The 17,518-nt window shown below is 57.9% G+C and overlaps 1 protein-coding gene across 4 annotated transcripts; it reads right to left on the bottom strand.

The window, feature by feature from the left end:
• Positions 1–641: 641 nt before the first annotated feature.
• On the bottom strand, positions 642–16,240 carry C8H2orf76 (chromosome 8 C2orf76 homolog). Of its 4 annotated transcripts, none has more exons than XM_072120218.1 (6): positions 16,216–16,240; positions 10,594–10,728; positions 10,469–10,519; positions 10,312–10,349; positions 10,125–10,202; positions 642–824 (listed from the first exon to the last, which is right to left on the bottom strand). In XM_072120218.1, the coding sequence occupies exons 2-6, from the start codon at positions 10,721–10,723 to the stop codon at positions 663–665; spliced, it is 459 nt and encodes a 152-aa protein (XP_071976319.1). In that variant the 5' UTR covers positions 10,724–10,728; positions 16,216–16,240; the 3' UTR covers positions 642–662. The 4 variants fall into 4 exon arrangements, with proteins under 4 accessions (XP_071976319.1, XP_071976318.1, XP_071976317.1 ...); XM_072120217.1 differs by lacking the exon at positions 16,216–16,240 and adding an exon at positions 15,809–15,971; XM_072120216.1 differs by lacking the exon at positions 16,216–16,240 and adding an exon at positions 15,793–15,968.
• Positions 16,241–17,518: the final 1,278 nt, after the last annotated feature.

Genomic DNA, 17,518 nt, shown 5'->3' with positions numbered 1-17,518 from the left:
ATGACATTCGTGGGGATTGGGAAGGGATTTACGAAAAGGACAGGTCATGAGGGAGAGGAAGGTGGTCTATGCTAGGGACATTGTTGGGGTGAAGGGGGACTATGCCAAGGACAACCATGGGGAGAGAGGGACTACACTAAGGACAGTCATGGGGAGAAGGGAGACTGCAGGGTGGAGGCGAAATTAGCTAATGACAGCTGTGGGGGCGGAAAGGGGTTTACAAAAAGGACAGGCTTTGGGATGGAGAGGTTGAAGGGGGACTACGCCAAGAAGAGCCATTAAGGGTGACTAGGCTAAGGACACCTGTGGGGGGAAGATGGAAAAAGGACTATGTTAAAGACAGCAAAGGAAGGGGAACCACACTAAAAGCAGCCGTGGGGTTGGGGGGGGGGGGGCAGGGGGAGGCAGACTACAGAGTGGAACCACACTAATGACAGCCGAGGAGGGGAGAGGGGTCGGCTACAGGCGGAGGAGGGGAGAGGGGTCGGCTACAGGCGGAGGAGGGGAGAGGGGTCGGCTACAGGCGGAGGGGGGGAGAGGGGTCGGCTACAGGCGGAGGAGGGGAGAGGGGTCGGCTACAGGCGGAGGAGGGGAGAGGGGTCGGCTACAGGCGGAGGAGGGGAGAGGGTTCGGCTACAGGCTACTTCCATCACCTCCATCATTTATTGTGCTCCAATGTCTACACTAAAAACAATATACAATACAAATGATAAAACACAATACACATAATGCGGTTCTGGAGCAGCGTCACCAGGACGACACCGGATGCTTCTGGTACTGGCAGTAATCAGCGGCACAGAAGAAGGCGATTTCCGTCTCATTGGCTGCAAGAAGAAGAAGTAAGTGACTGACCGTCTGATGAACCAAGAGTCCCCCACCCCAAGTCTGATCCCTAAGTCTAGGACACCCCGCATCCATAAGCCCCTCCCTCTTGCCATGTTGGGGGCTCTTTCACATTCTCGCTCTGTCAGTCTCTGTCGCTCCTGATGATTAATTCATAGAGACAAAGAATATGCAAAGTGAGACACAAATTGGCTGCTCCTGCAGCACCTTCAAGCTCCTCTAATTACCCCCGAGGGACGCCACCGAGCATCGCAGCCACCGCAACCCCGACAGGTCACCACCCAGGACCCGAGTCAGCACATTTATACATTCCAGGCAGCAGCTGGCACACAGGGGGCAATGCTCTGCAGAAGACAGGCGACACAAGGGGCAATGCTCTGCAGGAGACACAAGGGGCAATGCTCTGCAGGAGACACAAGGGGCAATGCTCTGCAGGAGACACAAGGGGCAATGCTCTGCAGGAGACACAAGGGGCAATGCTCTGCAGGAGACACAAGGGGCAATGCTCTGCAGGAGACACAAGAAACAAGGGGCAATGCTCCTCACCACACACTACACCCATGCTACACCTGCACAGCGCCCCCTACTGCTCCTCACCACACGCTACACTGAGAAACACCTGCACAGTGCTCCCTACTGCTCCTCACCACACACTACACCGATACTACACCTGCACAGCGCCCCCTACTGCTCCTCACCACACACTACACCAATACAAGACCTGCACAGCGCCTCCTACTGCTCCTCACCTCACACTACACCTATACTACATCCAACAGCGCCCCCTACTGCTCCTCACCACACTACACCTGCACAGTGCTCCCTACTGCTCCTAACCACACACTACACTGAGACAACACCTGCACAGTGCTCCCTACTGCTCCTCACCATACACTACACCGAGACTACACATGCACAGTGCCCCCTACTGCTCCTCACCACACGCTACACTGAGATACACCTGCACAGTGCCCCCTACTGCTCCTCACCACACACTACACCAATACAAGACCTGCACAGTGCCCCCTACTGCTCCTCACCACACACTACACCAATACAAGACCTGCACAGTGCCCCCTACTGCTCCTCACCTCACACTACACCCATACTACACCTGCACAGTGCCCCCTACTGCTCCTCACCTCACACTACACCCATACTACACCTGCACAGTGCCCCCTACTGCTCCTCACCTCACACTACACCCACACTACACCTGCACAGTGCCCCCTACTGCTCCTCACCTCACACTACACCCATACTACACCTGCACAGTGCCCCCTACTGCTCCTCACCTCACACTACACCCATACTACACCTGCACAGTGCCCCCTACTGCTCCTCACCTCACACTACACCCATACTACACCTGCACAGCGCCCCCTACTGCTCCTCACCTCACACTACACCCATACTACACCTGCACAGTGCCCCCTACTGCTCCTCACCTCACACTACACCCATACTACACCAGCAGTGCCCCCTACTGCTCCTCACCTCACACTACACCCATACTACACCTGCAGTGCCCCCTACTGCTCCTCACCTCACACTACACCCATACTACACCTGCACAGTGCCCCCTACTGCTCCTCACCTCACACTACACCAGCAGTGCCCCCTACTGCTCCTCACCTCACACTACACCCATACTACACCTGCAGTGCCCCCTACTGCTCCTCACCTCACACTACACCCATACTACACCTGCACAGTGCCCCCTACTGCTTCTCACCTCACACCACACCTATACTACATCCAACAGCGCCCCCTACTGCTCCTCACCACACACTACACTGTGACTACACCTGCACAGCGCCCCCTACTGCTCCTCACCATACACTACACCGAGACTACACCTGCACAGCGCCCCCTTCTGCTCCTCACCACACACTACACCTGCACAGCGCCCCCTACTGCTCCTCACCATACACTACATCGAGACTAGACCTGCACAGTAACCCCTAATGCTCCTCACCACACACTGCACCCATTCTACACCTGCACAGCGCCCCCTACTGCTCCTCACCACACACTACACTCATACTACACCTGCACAGTGCCCCCTACTGCTCCTTACCACACACCACACCAATACAAGACCTGGACAGTGCCCTCTACTGCTCCTCACCTCACACTACACCCATACTACACCTGCACAGTGCCCCCTACTGCTCCTCACCTCACACTACACTCATACTACACCTGCACAGCGCCCCCTACTGCTCCTCACCACACACTACACTGAGATACACCTGCACAGTGCCCCCTACTGCTCCTCACCACACACTACACTGAGATACACCTGCACAGCGCCCCCTACTGCTCCTCATCCCACACTACACCGAGACTACACCTGCACAGCGCCCCCTAGTGCTCCTCACCCCACACTACACCCATGCTACACCTGCACAGCGCCCCCTACTGCTCCTTACCACACACCACACCAATACAAGACCTGCACAGCGCCCCCTACTGCTCCTCACCTCACACTACACCCATACTACACCTGCACAGCGCCCCCTACTGCTCCTCACCACACACTACACTGAGATACACCTGCACAGTGCCCCCTACTGCTCCTTACCACACACCACACCAATACAAGACCTGGACAGTGCCCCCTACTGCTCCTCACCTCACACTACACCCATACTACACCTGCACAGTGCCCCCTACTGCTCCTCACCTCACACTACACCCATACTACACCTGCACAGTGCCCCCTACTGCTCCTCACCACACACTACACTGAGATACACCTGCACAGCGCCCCCTACTGCTCCTCATCCCACACTACACCGAGACTACACCTGCACAGCGCCCCCTAGTGCTCCTCACCCCACACTACACCCATGCTACACCTGCACAGCGCCCCCTACTGCTCCTTACCACACACCACACCAATACAAGACCTGCACAGCGCCCCCTACTGCTCCTCACCACACACTACACCGAGACAACACCTGCACAGCGCCTCCTACTGCTCCTCATCCCACACTATACCTATACTACACCTGCACAGCGCCCCCTACTGCTCCTCACCACACACTACACCAAGACTACACCTGCACAGCGCCCCCTACTGCTCCTCACCACACACTACACAGATACACCAGCACAGCGCCCCCTACTGCTCCTCACCTCACACTACACCTATACTACACCTGCAGAGCGCCCCCTACTGCTCCTCACCACACACTACACTGAGATACACCAGCACAGCGCCCCCTACTGCTCCTCACCGCACACTACACCCATACTACACCTGCACAGCGCCCCCTACTGCTCCTCACCACACACCACACCAATACAAGACCTGCACAGTGCCCCCTACTGCTCCTCACCACACACCACACCAATACAAGACCTGCACAGTGCCCCCTACTGCTCCTCACCACACACCACACCAATACAAGACCTGCACAGTGCCCCCTACTGCTCCTCACCACACACTACACCAATACAAGACCTGCACAGTGCCCCCTACTGCTCCTCACCTCACACTACACCCATACTACACCCATACTACACCTGCACAGCGCCCCCTACTGCTCCTCACCACACACTACACTGAGATACACCTGCACAGTGCTCCCTACTGCTCCTCACCACACACTACACTGAGATGCACCAGCACAGAGCCCCCTACTGCTCCTCACCACACACTACACCGAGACTACACCTGCACAGTGCCCCCTACTGCTCCTCACCTCACACTACACTGAGATACACCTGCACAGCGCCCCCAACTGCTCCTCACCACACACTACACTGAGATACACCTGCACAGTGCTCCCTACTGCTCTTCACCACACACTACACTGAGATACACCAGCACAGCGCCCCCTACTGCTCCTCACCATACACTACACCGAGACTAGACCTGCACAGCGCCCCCTACTGCTCCTCACCACACACTACACCAATACAAGACCTGCACATTGCCCCTAATGCTCCTCACCACACACTACACCCATACTACACCAGCACAGCGCCCCCTACTGCTCCTCACCACACACTACACCGAGACTACACCTGCACAGCGCCCCCTACTGCTCCTCACCACACCCTACACTGAGATACACCTGCACAGTGCCCCCTACTGCTCCTCACCACACACTACACCCATAGTACACCTGCACAGCGCCCCCTACTGCTCCTCACCACACACTACACCGAGACTACACCAGCACAGAGCCCCCTACTGCTCCTCACCACACACTACACCTATACTACACCTGCAGAGCGCCCCCTACTGCTCCTCACCACACACTACACTGAGATACACCAGCACAGCGCCCCCTACTGCTCCTCACCGCACACTACACCCATACTACACCTGCACAGCGCCCCCTACTGCTCCTCACCACACACCACACCAATACAAGACCTGCACAGTGCCCCCTACTGCTCCTCACCACACACCACACCAATACAAGACCTGCACAGTGCCCCCTACTGCTCCTCACCACACACCACACCAATACAAGACCTGCACAGTGCCCCCTACTGCTCCTCACCACACACTACACCAATACAAGACCTGCACAGTGCCCCCTACTGCTCCTCACCTCACACTACACCCATACTACACCCATACTACACCTGCACAGCGCCCCCTACTGCTCCTCACCACACACTACACCGAGACTACACCTGCACAGTGCCCCCTACTGCTCCTCACCTCACACTACACTGAGATACACCTGCACAGCGCCCCCAATTGCTCCTCACCACACACTACACTGAGATACACCTGCACAGTGCTCCCTACTGCTCCTCACCATACACTACACCGAGACTAGACCTGCACAGCGCCCCCTACTGCTCCTCACCACACACTACACCAATACAAGACCTGCACATTGCCCCTAATGCTCCTCACCACACACTACACCCATACTACACCAGCACAGCGCCCCCTACTGCTCCTCACCACACACTACACCGAGACTACACCTGCACAGCGCCCCCTACTGCTCCTCACCACACCCTACACTGAGATACACCTGCACAGTGCCCCCTACTGCTCCTCACCACACACTACACCCATAGTACACCTGCACAGCGCCCCCTACTGCTCCTCACCACACACTACACCGAGACTACACCAGCACAGAGCCCCCTACTGCTCCTCACCACACACTACACTGAGATACACCTGCACAGTGCTCCCTACTGCTCCTCACCACACACTACACCAATACAAGACCTGCACAGTGCCCCCTACTGCTCCTCACCACACACTACACCAATACAAGACCTGCACAGAGCCCCCTACTGCTCCTCACCACACACTACACTGAGATACACCTGCACAGCGCCCCCTACTGCTCCTCACCACACACTACACTGAGATACACCTGCACAGCGCCCCCTACTGCTCCTCACCATACACTACACCGAGACTAGACCTGCACAGTGCCCCCTACTGCTCCTCACCACACACTACACCCATTCTACACCTGCACAGCGCCCCCAACTGCTCCTCACCACACACTACACCCATTCTACACCTGCACAGCGCCCCCTACTGCTCCTCACCCCACACTACACCTATACTACACCTGCAGAGCGCCCCCTACTGCTCCTCACCCCACACTACACCGAGACAACACCTGCACAGCGCGTCCTACTGCTGCTTACCATACACTACACCCATACTACACCTGCACAGCGCCCTCTACTGCTCCTCACCCCACACTACACCCATACTACACCTGCACAGCGCCCCCTAGTGCTCTGCACCAGACACTACACCTGTAGAACATCTGTACAGCGCCCTCTACTGCTCCTCCCCTCACACTACACCGAGACTACACCTGCATAGTGCCCCCTACTGCTCGTCACCTCACACTACACCTGCACAGCGCCCCCTACTGCTCATCACCTCACACTACACCGAGATTACACCTGCACAGCGCCCCCTACTGCTCCTCACCACACACTACACCGAGACTACACCTGCACAGTGCCCCCTACTGCTCCTTACCACACACCACACCAATACAAAACCTGCACAGCGCCCCCTACTGCTCCTCACCTCACACTACACCCATACCACACCTACACAGCGCCCCCTACTGCTCCTCACCACACACTACACCGAGACAACACCTGCACAGCGCCTCCTACTGCTCCTCATCCCACACTACACCTATACTACACCTGCACAGCGCCCCCTACTGCTCCTCACCACACACTACACCAAGACTACACCTGCACAGCGCCCCCTACTGCTCTTCACCACACACTACACCAAGACTACACCTGCACAGCGCCCCCTACTGCTCCTCACCTCACACTACACCCATACTACACCTGCACAGCGCCCCCTACTGCTCCTCACCACACACTACACTGAGATACACCAGCACAGTGCCCCCTACTGCTCCTCACCGCACACTACACCCATACTACACCTGCACAGCGCCCCCTACTGCTCCTCACCACACACCACACCAATACAAGACCTGCACAGTGCCCCCTACTGCTCCTCACCACACACCACACCAATACAAGACCTGCACAGTGCCCCCTACTGCTCCTCACCACACACCACACCAATACAAGACCTGCACAGTGCCCCCTACTGCTCCTCACCACACACTACACCAATACAAGACCTGCACAGTGCCCCCTACTGCTCCTCACCTCACACTACACCCATACTACACCTGCACAGTGCCCCCTACTGCTCCTCACCACACACTACACCGAGACTACACCAGCACAGTGCTCCCTACTGCTCCTCACCACACACTACACCGAGACTACACCTGCACAGCGCCCCCAACTGCTCCTCACCACACACTACACTGAGATACACCTGCACAGTGCTCCCTACTGCTCTTCACCACACACTACACTGAGATACACCTGCACAGCGCCCCCTACTGCTCCTCACCACACACTACACCGAGACTACACCTGCACAGCGCCCCCTACTGCTCCTCACCACACACTACACCGAGACTAGACCTGCACAGTGCCCCCTACTGCTCCTCACCACACACTACACCAATACAAGACCTGCACATTGCCCCTAATGCTCCTCACCACACACTACACCCATACTACACCAGCACAGCGCCCCCTACTGCTCCTCACCACACACTACACCTGCAGTGCCCCCTACTGCTCCTTACCACACACCACACCAATACAAAACCTGCACAGTGCCCCCTACTGCTCCTCACCTCACACTACACCCATACCACACCTACACAGTGCCCCCTACTGCTCCTCACCACACACTACACCCATACTACACTTGCACAGCGCCCCCCTACTGCTCCTCACCACACACTACACCGAGACTACACCTGCACAGCGCCCCCTACTGCTCCTCACCACACACTACACTGAGATACACCTGCACAGCGCCCCCTACTGCTCCTCACCACACACTACACCGAGACTACACCTGCACAGCGCCCCCTACTGCTCCTCACCACACACTACACTGAGATACACCTGCACAGCGCCCCCTACTGCTCCTCACCACACACTACACAGATACACCTGCACAGCGCCCCCTACTGCTCCTCACCATACACTACACCGAGACTAGACCTGCACAGTAACCCCTAATGCTCCTCACCACACACTGCACCCATTCTACACCTGCACAGCGCCCCCAACTGCTCCTCACCACACACTACACCCATTCTACACCTGCACAGCGCCTCCTACTGCTCCTCACCCAACACTACACCTATACTACACCTGCACAGCGCCCCCTACTGCTCCTCACCACACACTACACCCATACTACACCTGCACAGCGCCCCCTACTGCTCCTCACCATACACTACACCCATACTACACCTGCACAGCGCCCCCTAGTGCTCTGCACCACACACTACACCTGTAGAACATCTGTACAGCGCCCTGTACTGCTCCTCACCTCACACTACACCGAGACTACACCTGCATAGTGCCCCCTACTGCTCCTCACCTCACACTACACCGAGACTACACCTGCACAGTGCCCCCTACTGCTCCTCACCTCACACTACACCCATACTACACCTGCACAGTGCCCCCTACTGCTCCTCACCTCACACTACAACGAGACTACACCTGCACAGCGCCCCCTACTGCTCCTTACCGCACACTACACCGAGACTACACCTGCACAGCGCCCCCTACTGCTCATCACCTCACACTACTCCGAGACTACACCTGCACAGCGCCCCCTACTGCTCCTTACCGCACACTACACCGAGACTACACCGAGACTACACCTGCACAGCGCCCCCTACTGCTCATCACCTCACACTACACCGAGACTACACCTGCACAGCGCCCCCTATGTCTCCTTACCGCACACTACACCGAGACTACACCTGCACAGCGCCCCCTACTGCTCCTCACCTCACACTACACCCATACTACACCTGCACAGCGCTCCCTACTGCTCCTCACCACACCGAGACTACACCTGCACAGCGCCCCCTACTTCTCCTCACCGCACACTACACTTGCACAAGGCAGCCTACTGCTCCTCACCACACACTACACCCATTCTACACCTGCACAGCACCCCCTAGTGCTCCTCACCACACACTACACCGATACAACACCTGCACAGCACCACCTACTGCTCCTCACCACACACTACACCGATACTACACCTGCACAGCGCCCCCTACTGCTCCTCACCACACACTACACCAATACAAGACCTGCACAGCGCCCCCTACTGCTCCTCACCACACACTACACTATGATACACCTCCACAAGGCCCCCTACTGCACTAATACTACATTCGACAGCAAACCCCACTGCTCCTCACTGCACACTACACCCGCATAGTGCCCCTTACTGCTCCTCACCACAAACTACACCGATACTAGACCATCACAGTGCCCCCTACTGCTCCTCACCACGCATTACACAAATACTACACCTGCAGTTTCCCCTACTGCTCCTCACCACACACTACACCTGACAGCGCCCCCTACTGCTCCTCACATTACACTACACCATAACAGCGCCCCCTACTCCTCACCACACACTACACCAATACTACTCCCAATAGCGCCCTCTACTGCTCCTCACTGCACACTACATCTGCACAGGGCCCCCTAATGTTCCTTACCACACACTACACCCGACATCGCCCTCTACTGCTCCTCACCACACACTACACCCGACAGCGCCCTCTACTGCTCCTTACCACACAATACACCCATGCTAACTGTGCTGTATTCGGGACTTTACAGGATGAAGACTGCGCCCCCTATAGGCTGTTTATTGGATTCTCACCCACTTTGGCCTCCTGCAGCGTTTGCTCTGAGCGCAGGATCAGCGTCTCATCATTCTCCAGACTGACCACCAGATTATTGCTCTGCAACAACAAAGACCCCGGTGATAATCTTGCACCCACAACCCAGCACAAGACCCCCACCAGGACGGGCAGTGTTGTCACGGGGATGGTAGTCAATGTTGTCACTTACCTTAGATCCATGCGCTTGGTGAATGATCTTCATGGTATCTGAAGAAGATATAAGAATTACCAGGATGGGGTTAGGAGGGTCTTGACCAGGAAAACCAGGCAGGAGGAGATATCATGGAGACGCTGGGGCACAATAGTGAGGTGTAGAGGTCACTCACCATACGTGTGTCTCCTGAAAGGTGGGGGTAAGTCGTCCCTTTGCGCCACATCTGGAATCAAGGGTCGACAGCATTAACAAAAATCCACAAAGAACCAGCACCGAGGAGGGGTGTCAGCACTGTACCTTTAAGAACAAATTTCAAGAATTCCTGCACGGTCTGATCCAGACAGACCCCGTGGTACACCACCGGCCGGAAATTCCGATGTTCAAAGGATCTGACAAGACGCACGGTGATGGTGACTCCCCCGGACATGGGAGCTGGGGACACACATAGTAAAACCGGATTGCAGCAGATAGAATGACCAATAGCCCCCCTGAATACACAACTCCCCCACTGTGACTGCAGAACTCTATACAGGACACCCCCACCCCCCCATGACTGCAGCGCTCTATACAGGACACTCCCCCCCCCCCCCCTCCCATGACTGCAGCGCTCTATACAGGACACTCCCCCCCCCCCCTCCCATGACTGCAGCGCTCTATACAGGACACTCCCCCCCCCCATGACTGCAGCGCTCTATACAGGACACTCTCCCCCCCCCCCCTCCCATGACTGCTGCGCTCTATACAGGACACACACCCCCCATGACTGCAGCGCTCTATACAGGACACTCCTACCCCCCCCCTCCCATGACTGCAGAACTCTATACAGGACCCCCCCCCCCCCCCCCATGACTGCAGCGCTCTATACAGGACACTTCCCCCCCCCCCCCCCCATGACTGCAGCGCTCTATACAGGACACTCCCCCCCATGACTGCAGCGCTCTATACAGGACACTCTCCCCCCCCCCTCCCATGACTGCTGCGCTCTATACAGGAAATCCCCCCCCCCCAATCCATGACTGCAGCTCTCTATACTGGACACCCCCCCCCCCCCCATGACTGCAGCGCTCTATACAAGACACCCCCCTCCATGACTGCAGCACTCTATACAGGACACACACCCCCCCATGACTGCAGCGCTCTATACAGGACACCCCCCTCCATGACTGCAGCACTCTATACAGGACACCCCCCCCCCCCCCCTCCATGACTGCAGCGCTCTATACAGGACACCCCCCCCCCCCCTCCATGACTGCAGCGCTCTATACAGGACAACACACCCCCCCCCCCCCCCATGACTGCAGCACTCTATACAGGACAACCCCCCCCCCATGACTGCAGCGCTCTATACAGGACAACCCCCCCCCATTACTGCAGCACTTTATACAAGACACCCCCCTCCCCATGACTGCAGCGCTGTATACAGGACACCCCCCATGACTGCAGCGCTCTATACAGGACACCCCTCCATGACTGCAGTGCTCTTTACAGGACAACCCCCCCCCCCCTATGACTGCAGCACTCTATACATGACACCCAACCCCCCATGACTGCAGCGCTCTATACATGACACCCCCCCCATGCCTGCAGCGCTCTATACATGACACCCCCCCCCCCAAAACTGCAGCGCTCTATACATGACCCCCCCCCCCAGACTGCAGCGCTCTATACATGACACCCACCCACCCCCCAAGACTGCAGCGCTCTATACATGACAAACCCCCCCCCCCCCCCAAGACTGCAGCACTCTATACATGACACCCCCCCCCCCATGACTGCAGCGCTCTATACATGACACCTCCCCCCCCCCCTTGACTGCAGCGCTCTATACAGGACCCCCCGCCCCCCATGACTGCCGAGCTCTATACAGGACAAACCCCCTACCCCATGACTGCAGCGCTCTATACAGGACAACCACCCCCCATGACTGCAGCGCTCTAGACAGGACAACCACCCCCCATGACTGCAGCGCCCTAGACAGGACACCCGTCCCTATGACTGCCGCGCTGTATACAGGACACCCCCATGACTGCAGCGCTCTATACAGGACACCCCACCCACCCCCATGACTGCAGCGCTCTATACAGGACACACACACACACACACCCCCCCCCCCAATGACTGCAGCGCTCTATACAGGACACCCCCCCCCCCCCCCCCCATGACTGCAGCGCTCTATACAGGACACCCCACCCCCCCCATGACTGCAGAGCTCTATACAGGACACCCAGCCCCCCATGACTGCAGCGCTCTATACAGGACACCCCACCCCCCCATGACTGCAGCGCCCTATACAGGACACCCCCTCCCCCCCATGACTGCAGCGCTCTATACAGGACACCCCCTCCATGACTGCAGCGCTCTATACAGGACACCCCCTCCATGACTGCAGCGCTCTATACAGGACACCCCCTCCCCCCCATGACTGCAGCGCTCTATACAGGACACCCCACCCCCCCATGACTGCAGCGCTCTATACAGGACACCCCAGCCCCCCATGACTGCAGCGCTCTATACAGGACACCCCCCACCCCGTGACTGCAGCGCTCTATACAGGACACCCCCTCCATGACTGCAGCGCTCTATACAGGACACACACATACACACACCCCATGACTGCAGCGCTCTATACAGGACACTCCCCCCCCCCCTCCCATGACTGCAGCACTCTATACAGGACCCCCCCATGACTGCAGCGCTCTATACAGGACACCCCACCCCCCCATGACTGCAGCGCTCTATACAGGACACCCCACCCCCCCATGACTGCAGCACTCTATACAGGACACCCCACCCCCCATGACTGCAGAGCTCTATACAGGACACCCCACCCCACCATGACTGCAGCGCTCTATACAGGACACCCCACCATGACTGCAGCGCTCTATACAGGACAACAACCCCCCCCCCCCATGACTGCAGCGCTCTATACAGGACCCCCCCATGACTGCAGCGCTCTATACAGGACACCCCCCCCCCATGACTGCAGCGCTCTATACAGGACACCCCACCCCCCATGACTGCAGCGCCCTATACAGGACCCCCCCCCCATGACTGCAGCGCTCTATACAGGACACCCCCTCCATGACTGCAGCGCTCTATACAGGACACCCCAGCCCCCCATGACTGCAGCGCTCTATACAGGACACCCCAGCCCCCCATGACTGCAGCGCTCTATACAGGACACCCCAGCCCCCCATGACTGCAGCGCTCTATACAGGACACCCCCCACCCCGTGACTGCAGCGCTCTATACAGGACACCCCCTCCATGACTGCAGCGCTCTATACAGGACACCCAGCCCCCCATGACTGCAGCGCTCTATACAGGACACCCCAGCCCCCCATGACTGCAGCGCTCTATACAGGACACCCCCCACCCCGTGACTGCAGCGCTCGATACAGGACACCCCCTCCATGACTGCAGCGCTATATACAGGACACACACATACACACACCCCATGACTGCAGCGCTCTATACAGGACACTCTCCCCCCCCCCTCCCATGACTGCAGCACTCTATACAGGACACCCCCCCCCCCATGACTGCAGCGCTCTATACATGACACCCACCCCCCCAAGACTGCAGCACTCTATACAGGACACCCCCCCCCCCCCCCATGACTGCAGCGCTGTATACAGGACGCCCCCCTCCCATGACTGCAGCGCTCTATACAGGACATCCACCCCCCCCTTCATGACTGCAGCACTCTATACAGGACAAAACAACCCCCCCCCCCCCATGACTGCAGCGCTCTATACAGGACAGCCCCCCCCCCCCCCATGACTGCAGCGCTCTATACAGGACCCCCCCCCCCCATGACTGCAGCACTCTATACATGACACCCACCCCCCCATGACTACAGCGCTCTATACATGACACCCACCCCCCCATGACTGCAGCGCTCTATACATGACACCCCCCCCCCCCAAGACTGCAGCGCTCTATACATGACACCCCCCCCCCCCCCCCCTGACTGCAGCGCTCTATACAGGACCCCCCGCCCCCCATGACTGCCGCGCTCTATACAGGACAAACCCCCCACCCCATGACTGCAGCGCTCTATACAGGACAACCACCCCCCATGACTGCAGCGCTCTATACAGGACCCCCCGCCCCCCATGACTGCAGCGCTCTATACAGGACAAACCCCCCACCCCTTGACTGCAGCGCTCTATACAGGACAACCACCCCCCATGACTGCAGCGCTCTATACAGGACACCCCACCCCCCCATGACTGCAGCGCTCTATACAGGACACCCCACCCCCCCATGACTGCAGCGCTCTATACAGGACAAACCCCCCACCCCATGACTGCAGCGCTCTATACAGGACACCCCCCATGACTGCAGCGCTCTATACAGGACAACCACCCCCCATGACTGCAGCGCTCTAGACAGGACAACCACCCCCCATGACTGCCGCGCTGTATACAGGACACCCCACCCCCCCATGACTGCAGCGCTCTATACAGGACATCCCCCCCCCCCCCCATGACTGCAGCGCTCTATACAGGACACCCCCCCCCCCATGACTGCAGCGCTCTATACAGGACCCCCCCCCCCCCCCCATGACTGCAGCGCTCTATACAGGACACCCCCCCATGACTGCAGCGCTCTATACAGGACACCCCACCCCACCATGACTGCAGCGCTCTATACAGGACACCCCACCCCCCCATGACTGCAGCGCCCTATACAGGACACCCACCCCCCCATGACTGCAGCGCTCTATACAGGACACCCTACCCCCCCATGACTGCAGCGCTCTATACAGGACACCTCCCCCCCTCCCCCCGTGACTGCAGCGCTCTATACAGGACACCCACCCCCCCATGACTGCAGCGCTCTATACAGGACACCCACCCCACCATGACTGCAGCGCTCTATACAGGACACCCCCTCCATGACTGCAGCGCTCTATACAGGACACCCCCCCACCCCCGTGACTGCAGCGCTCTATACAGGACACCCCCCACCCCCGTGACTGCAGCGCTCTATACAGGACACCCCACCCCCCCCCATGACTGCAGCGCTCTATACAGGACAACCCCCCATGACTGCAGCGCTCTAGACAGGACACCCTCCCATGACTGCAGCGCTCTAGACAGGACACCCTCCCCCCCTCCCATGACTGCAGCGCTCTAGACAGGACACCCTCCCCCCCCTCCCATGACTGCAGCGCTCTATACAGGACAACCCCCCATTACTGCAGCGCTCTATACAAGACACCCCCCTCCCCATGACTGCAGCGCTCTATACAGGACACTCACACACCCCATGACTGCAGCGCTCTATACAGGACATACACACACCCCATGACTGCAGTGCTCTATACAGGACACCCCCCATGACTGCAGCGCTCTATACAGGACACCCCCCCATGACTGCAGCGCTCTATACAGGACACCCCATGACTGCAGCGCTCTATACAGGACATACACACACCCCATGACTGCAGTGCTCTATACAGGACAGAGCACCCGTATACGGGACATACATTCCGTTTCTCGTACTTGGATGGTTCTCAATACGGACAAGCTACACAGACCAACCCCCTCCACAACGTCAGCAACCCGCGTCCATAGTGGTAGTCACAGCAACAAGCGGACGCCGGAAGTCGCAGGCGCTATGTGATGACGTCACGCGACCCGCTGTTCAGGAGCCATGAACGTCGCAACTTGTACAACGTAACGGCCCCTGCCGCGTGCTGACCCGGCGATGAGGGGAGCCCCTGCCCGGTGCTGACCCGGCGGCAAAGGAGCCCATTTTCCAGGCTCATGTATGACATTTGAGGCTCCTCTGCAGTGAGAATTCTCCAAAATAAATCCCAGGGGTTGTGTGTGACGTGTGATATGGAGTCTTTCCTCCCCCCCATGACTTCCAGCTGATCGGGTCACAGATCAGACCCTCCCTGTCTCACCCCTGCCCTAGATTGTAAGCTCTGGTAATGGTGATGCACACCCCCCATGACTGCAGCGCTCTATACAGGACACCCCACCTCTCCCCTCCCCCCATGACTTCCAGCTGATCGGGTCACAGATCAGACCCTCCCTGTCTCACCCCTGCCCTAGATTGTAAGCTCTGGTAATGGTGATGCACACCCCCCATGACTGCAGCGCTCTATACAGGACACCCCACCTCTCCCCTCCCCCCATGACTTCCAGCTGATCGGGTCACAGATCAGACCCTCCCTGTCTCACCCCTGCCCTAGATTGTAAGCTCTGGTAATGGTGATGCACACCCCCCATGACTGCAGCGCTCTATACAGGACACCCCACCTCTCCCCTCCCCCCATGACTTCCAGCTGATCGGGTCACAGATCAGACCCTCCCTGTCTCACCCCTGCCCTAGATTGTAAGCTCTGGTAATGGTGATGCACATCGCCCTCTGGAGATGCCCGCGTGTCACCCGTCACATCCCAGGACTTTGCCCTCATCGGTTGATAAGGAATATGTGATTGCAGCAGAGACTCTGACCTCTCAGGAGGCAGATCACCACCTCATACACTGCACCAGACCCTCTGCTGTACTGCAAGACATGCACCCAGAGCCGCCCAGCCTTCCCCGCTACTGCCTGGCACACAGGGGGTTACTGTCTGGCACACAGGGGGTTACTCTTCATGTGGGGGATTGGCGGGTACTGCCTGGCACAGGGGATTACTCTCCATGTGGGGGATTGGTGGGTACTGCCTGGCACACGGGATTGCTCTCCATGTGGGGGATTGGCGGATACTGTCTGGCACACAGGAGGTTACTCTCCATGTGGGGGATTGGTGGTTACTGCATGGCACACAGGGGGTTACTCTCCATGTGGGGGATTGGTGGTTACTGCCTGGCACACAGGGGGTTACTCTCCATGTGGGGGATTGGTGGTTACTGCCTGGCACACAGGGGGTTACTCTCCATGTGGGGGATTGGTGGTTACTGCCTGGCACAGGGGATTACTCTCCATGTGGGGGGTTGGTGGGTACTGCCTGGCACACAGGGGGGATGATGGGTGTAGTATTATTACACGAGGGATGACAGGAGTAGTATTATCACATCAGGGATGATGGGAGTAGTATTATTACACGAGGGATGACAGGAGTAGTATTATCACATCAGGGTTGATGGGAGTAGTATTATTACATGTGGGATGACAGGAATAGTATTATCACATGAGGAATGATGGGAGTAGTATTATCACATCAGGGATGGTGGGAGTAGTATTATCACATCAGGGAT

Source organism: Engystomops pustulosus, chromosome 8, assembly GCF_040894005.1.
Source record: "Engystomops pustulosus chromosome 8, aEngPut4.maternal, whole genome shotgun sequence".
Taxonomy (NCBI): Eukaryota; Metazoa; Chordata; class Amphibia; order Anura; family Leptodactylidae; genus Engystomops; species Engystomops pustulosus.
This window is presented reverse-complemented; position numbering and strand designations above follow the sequence as displayed.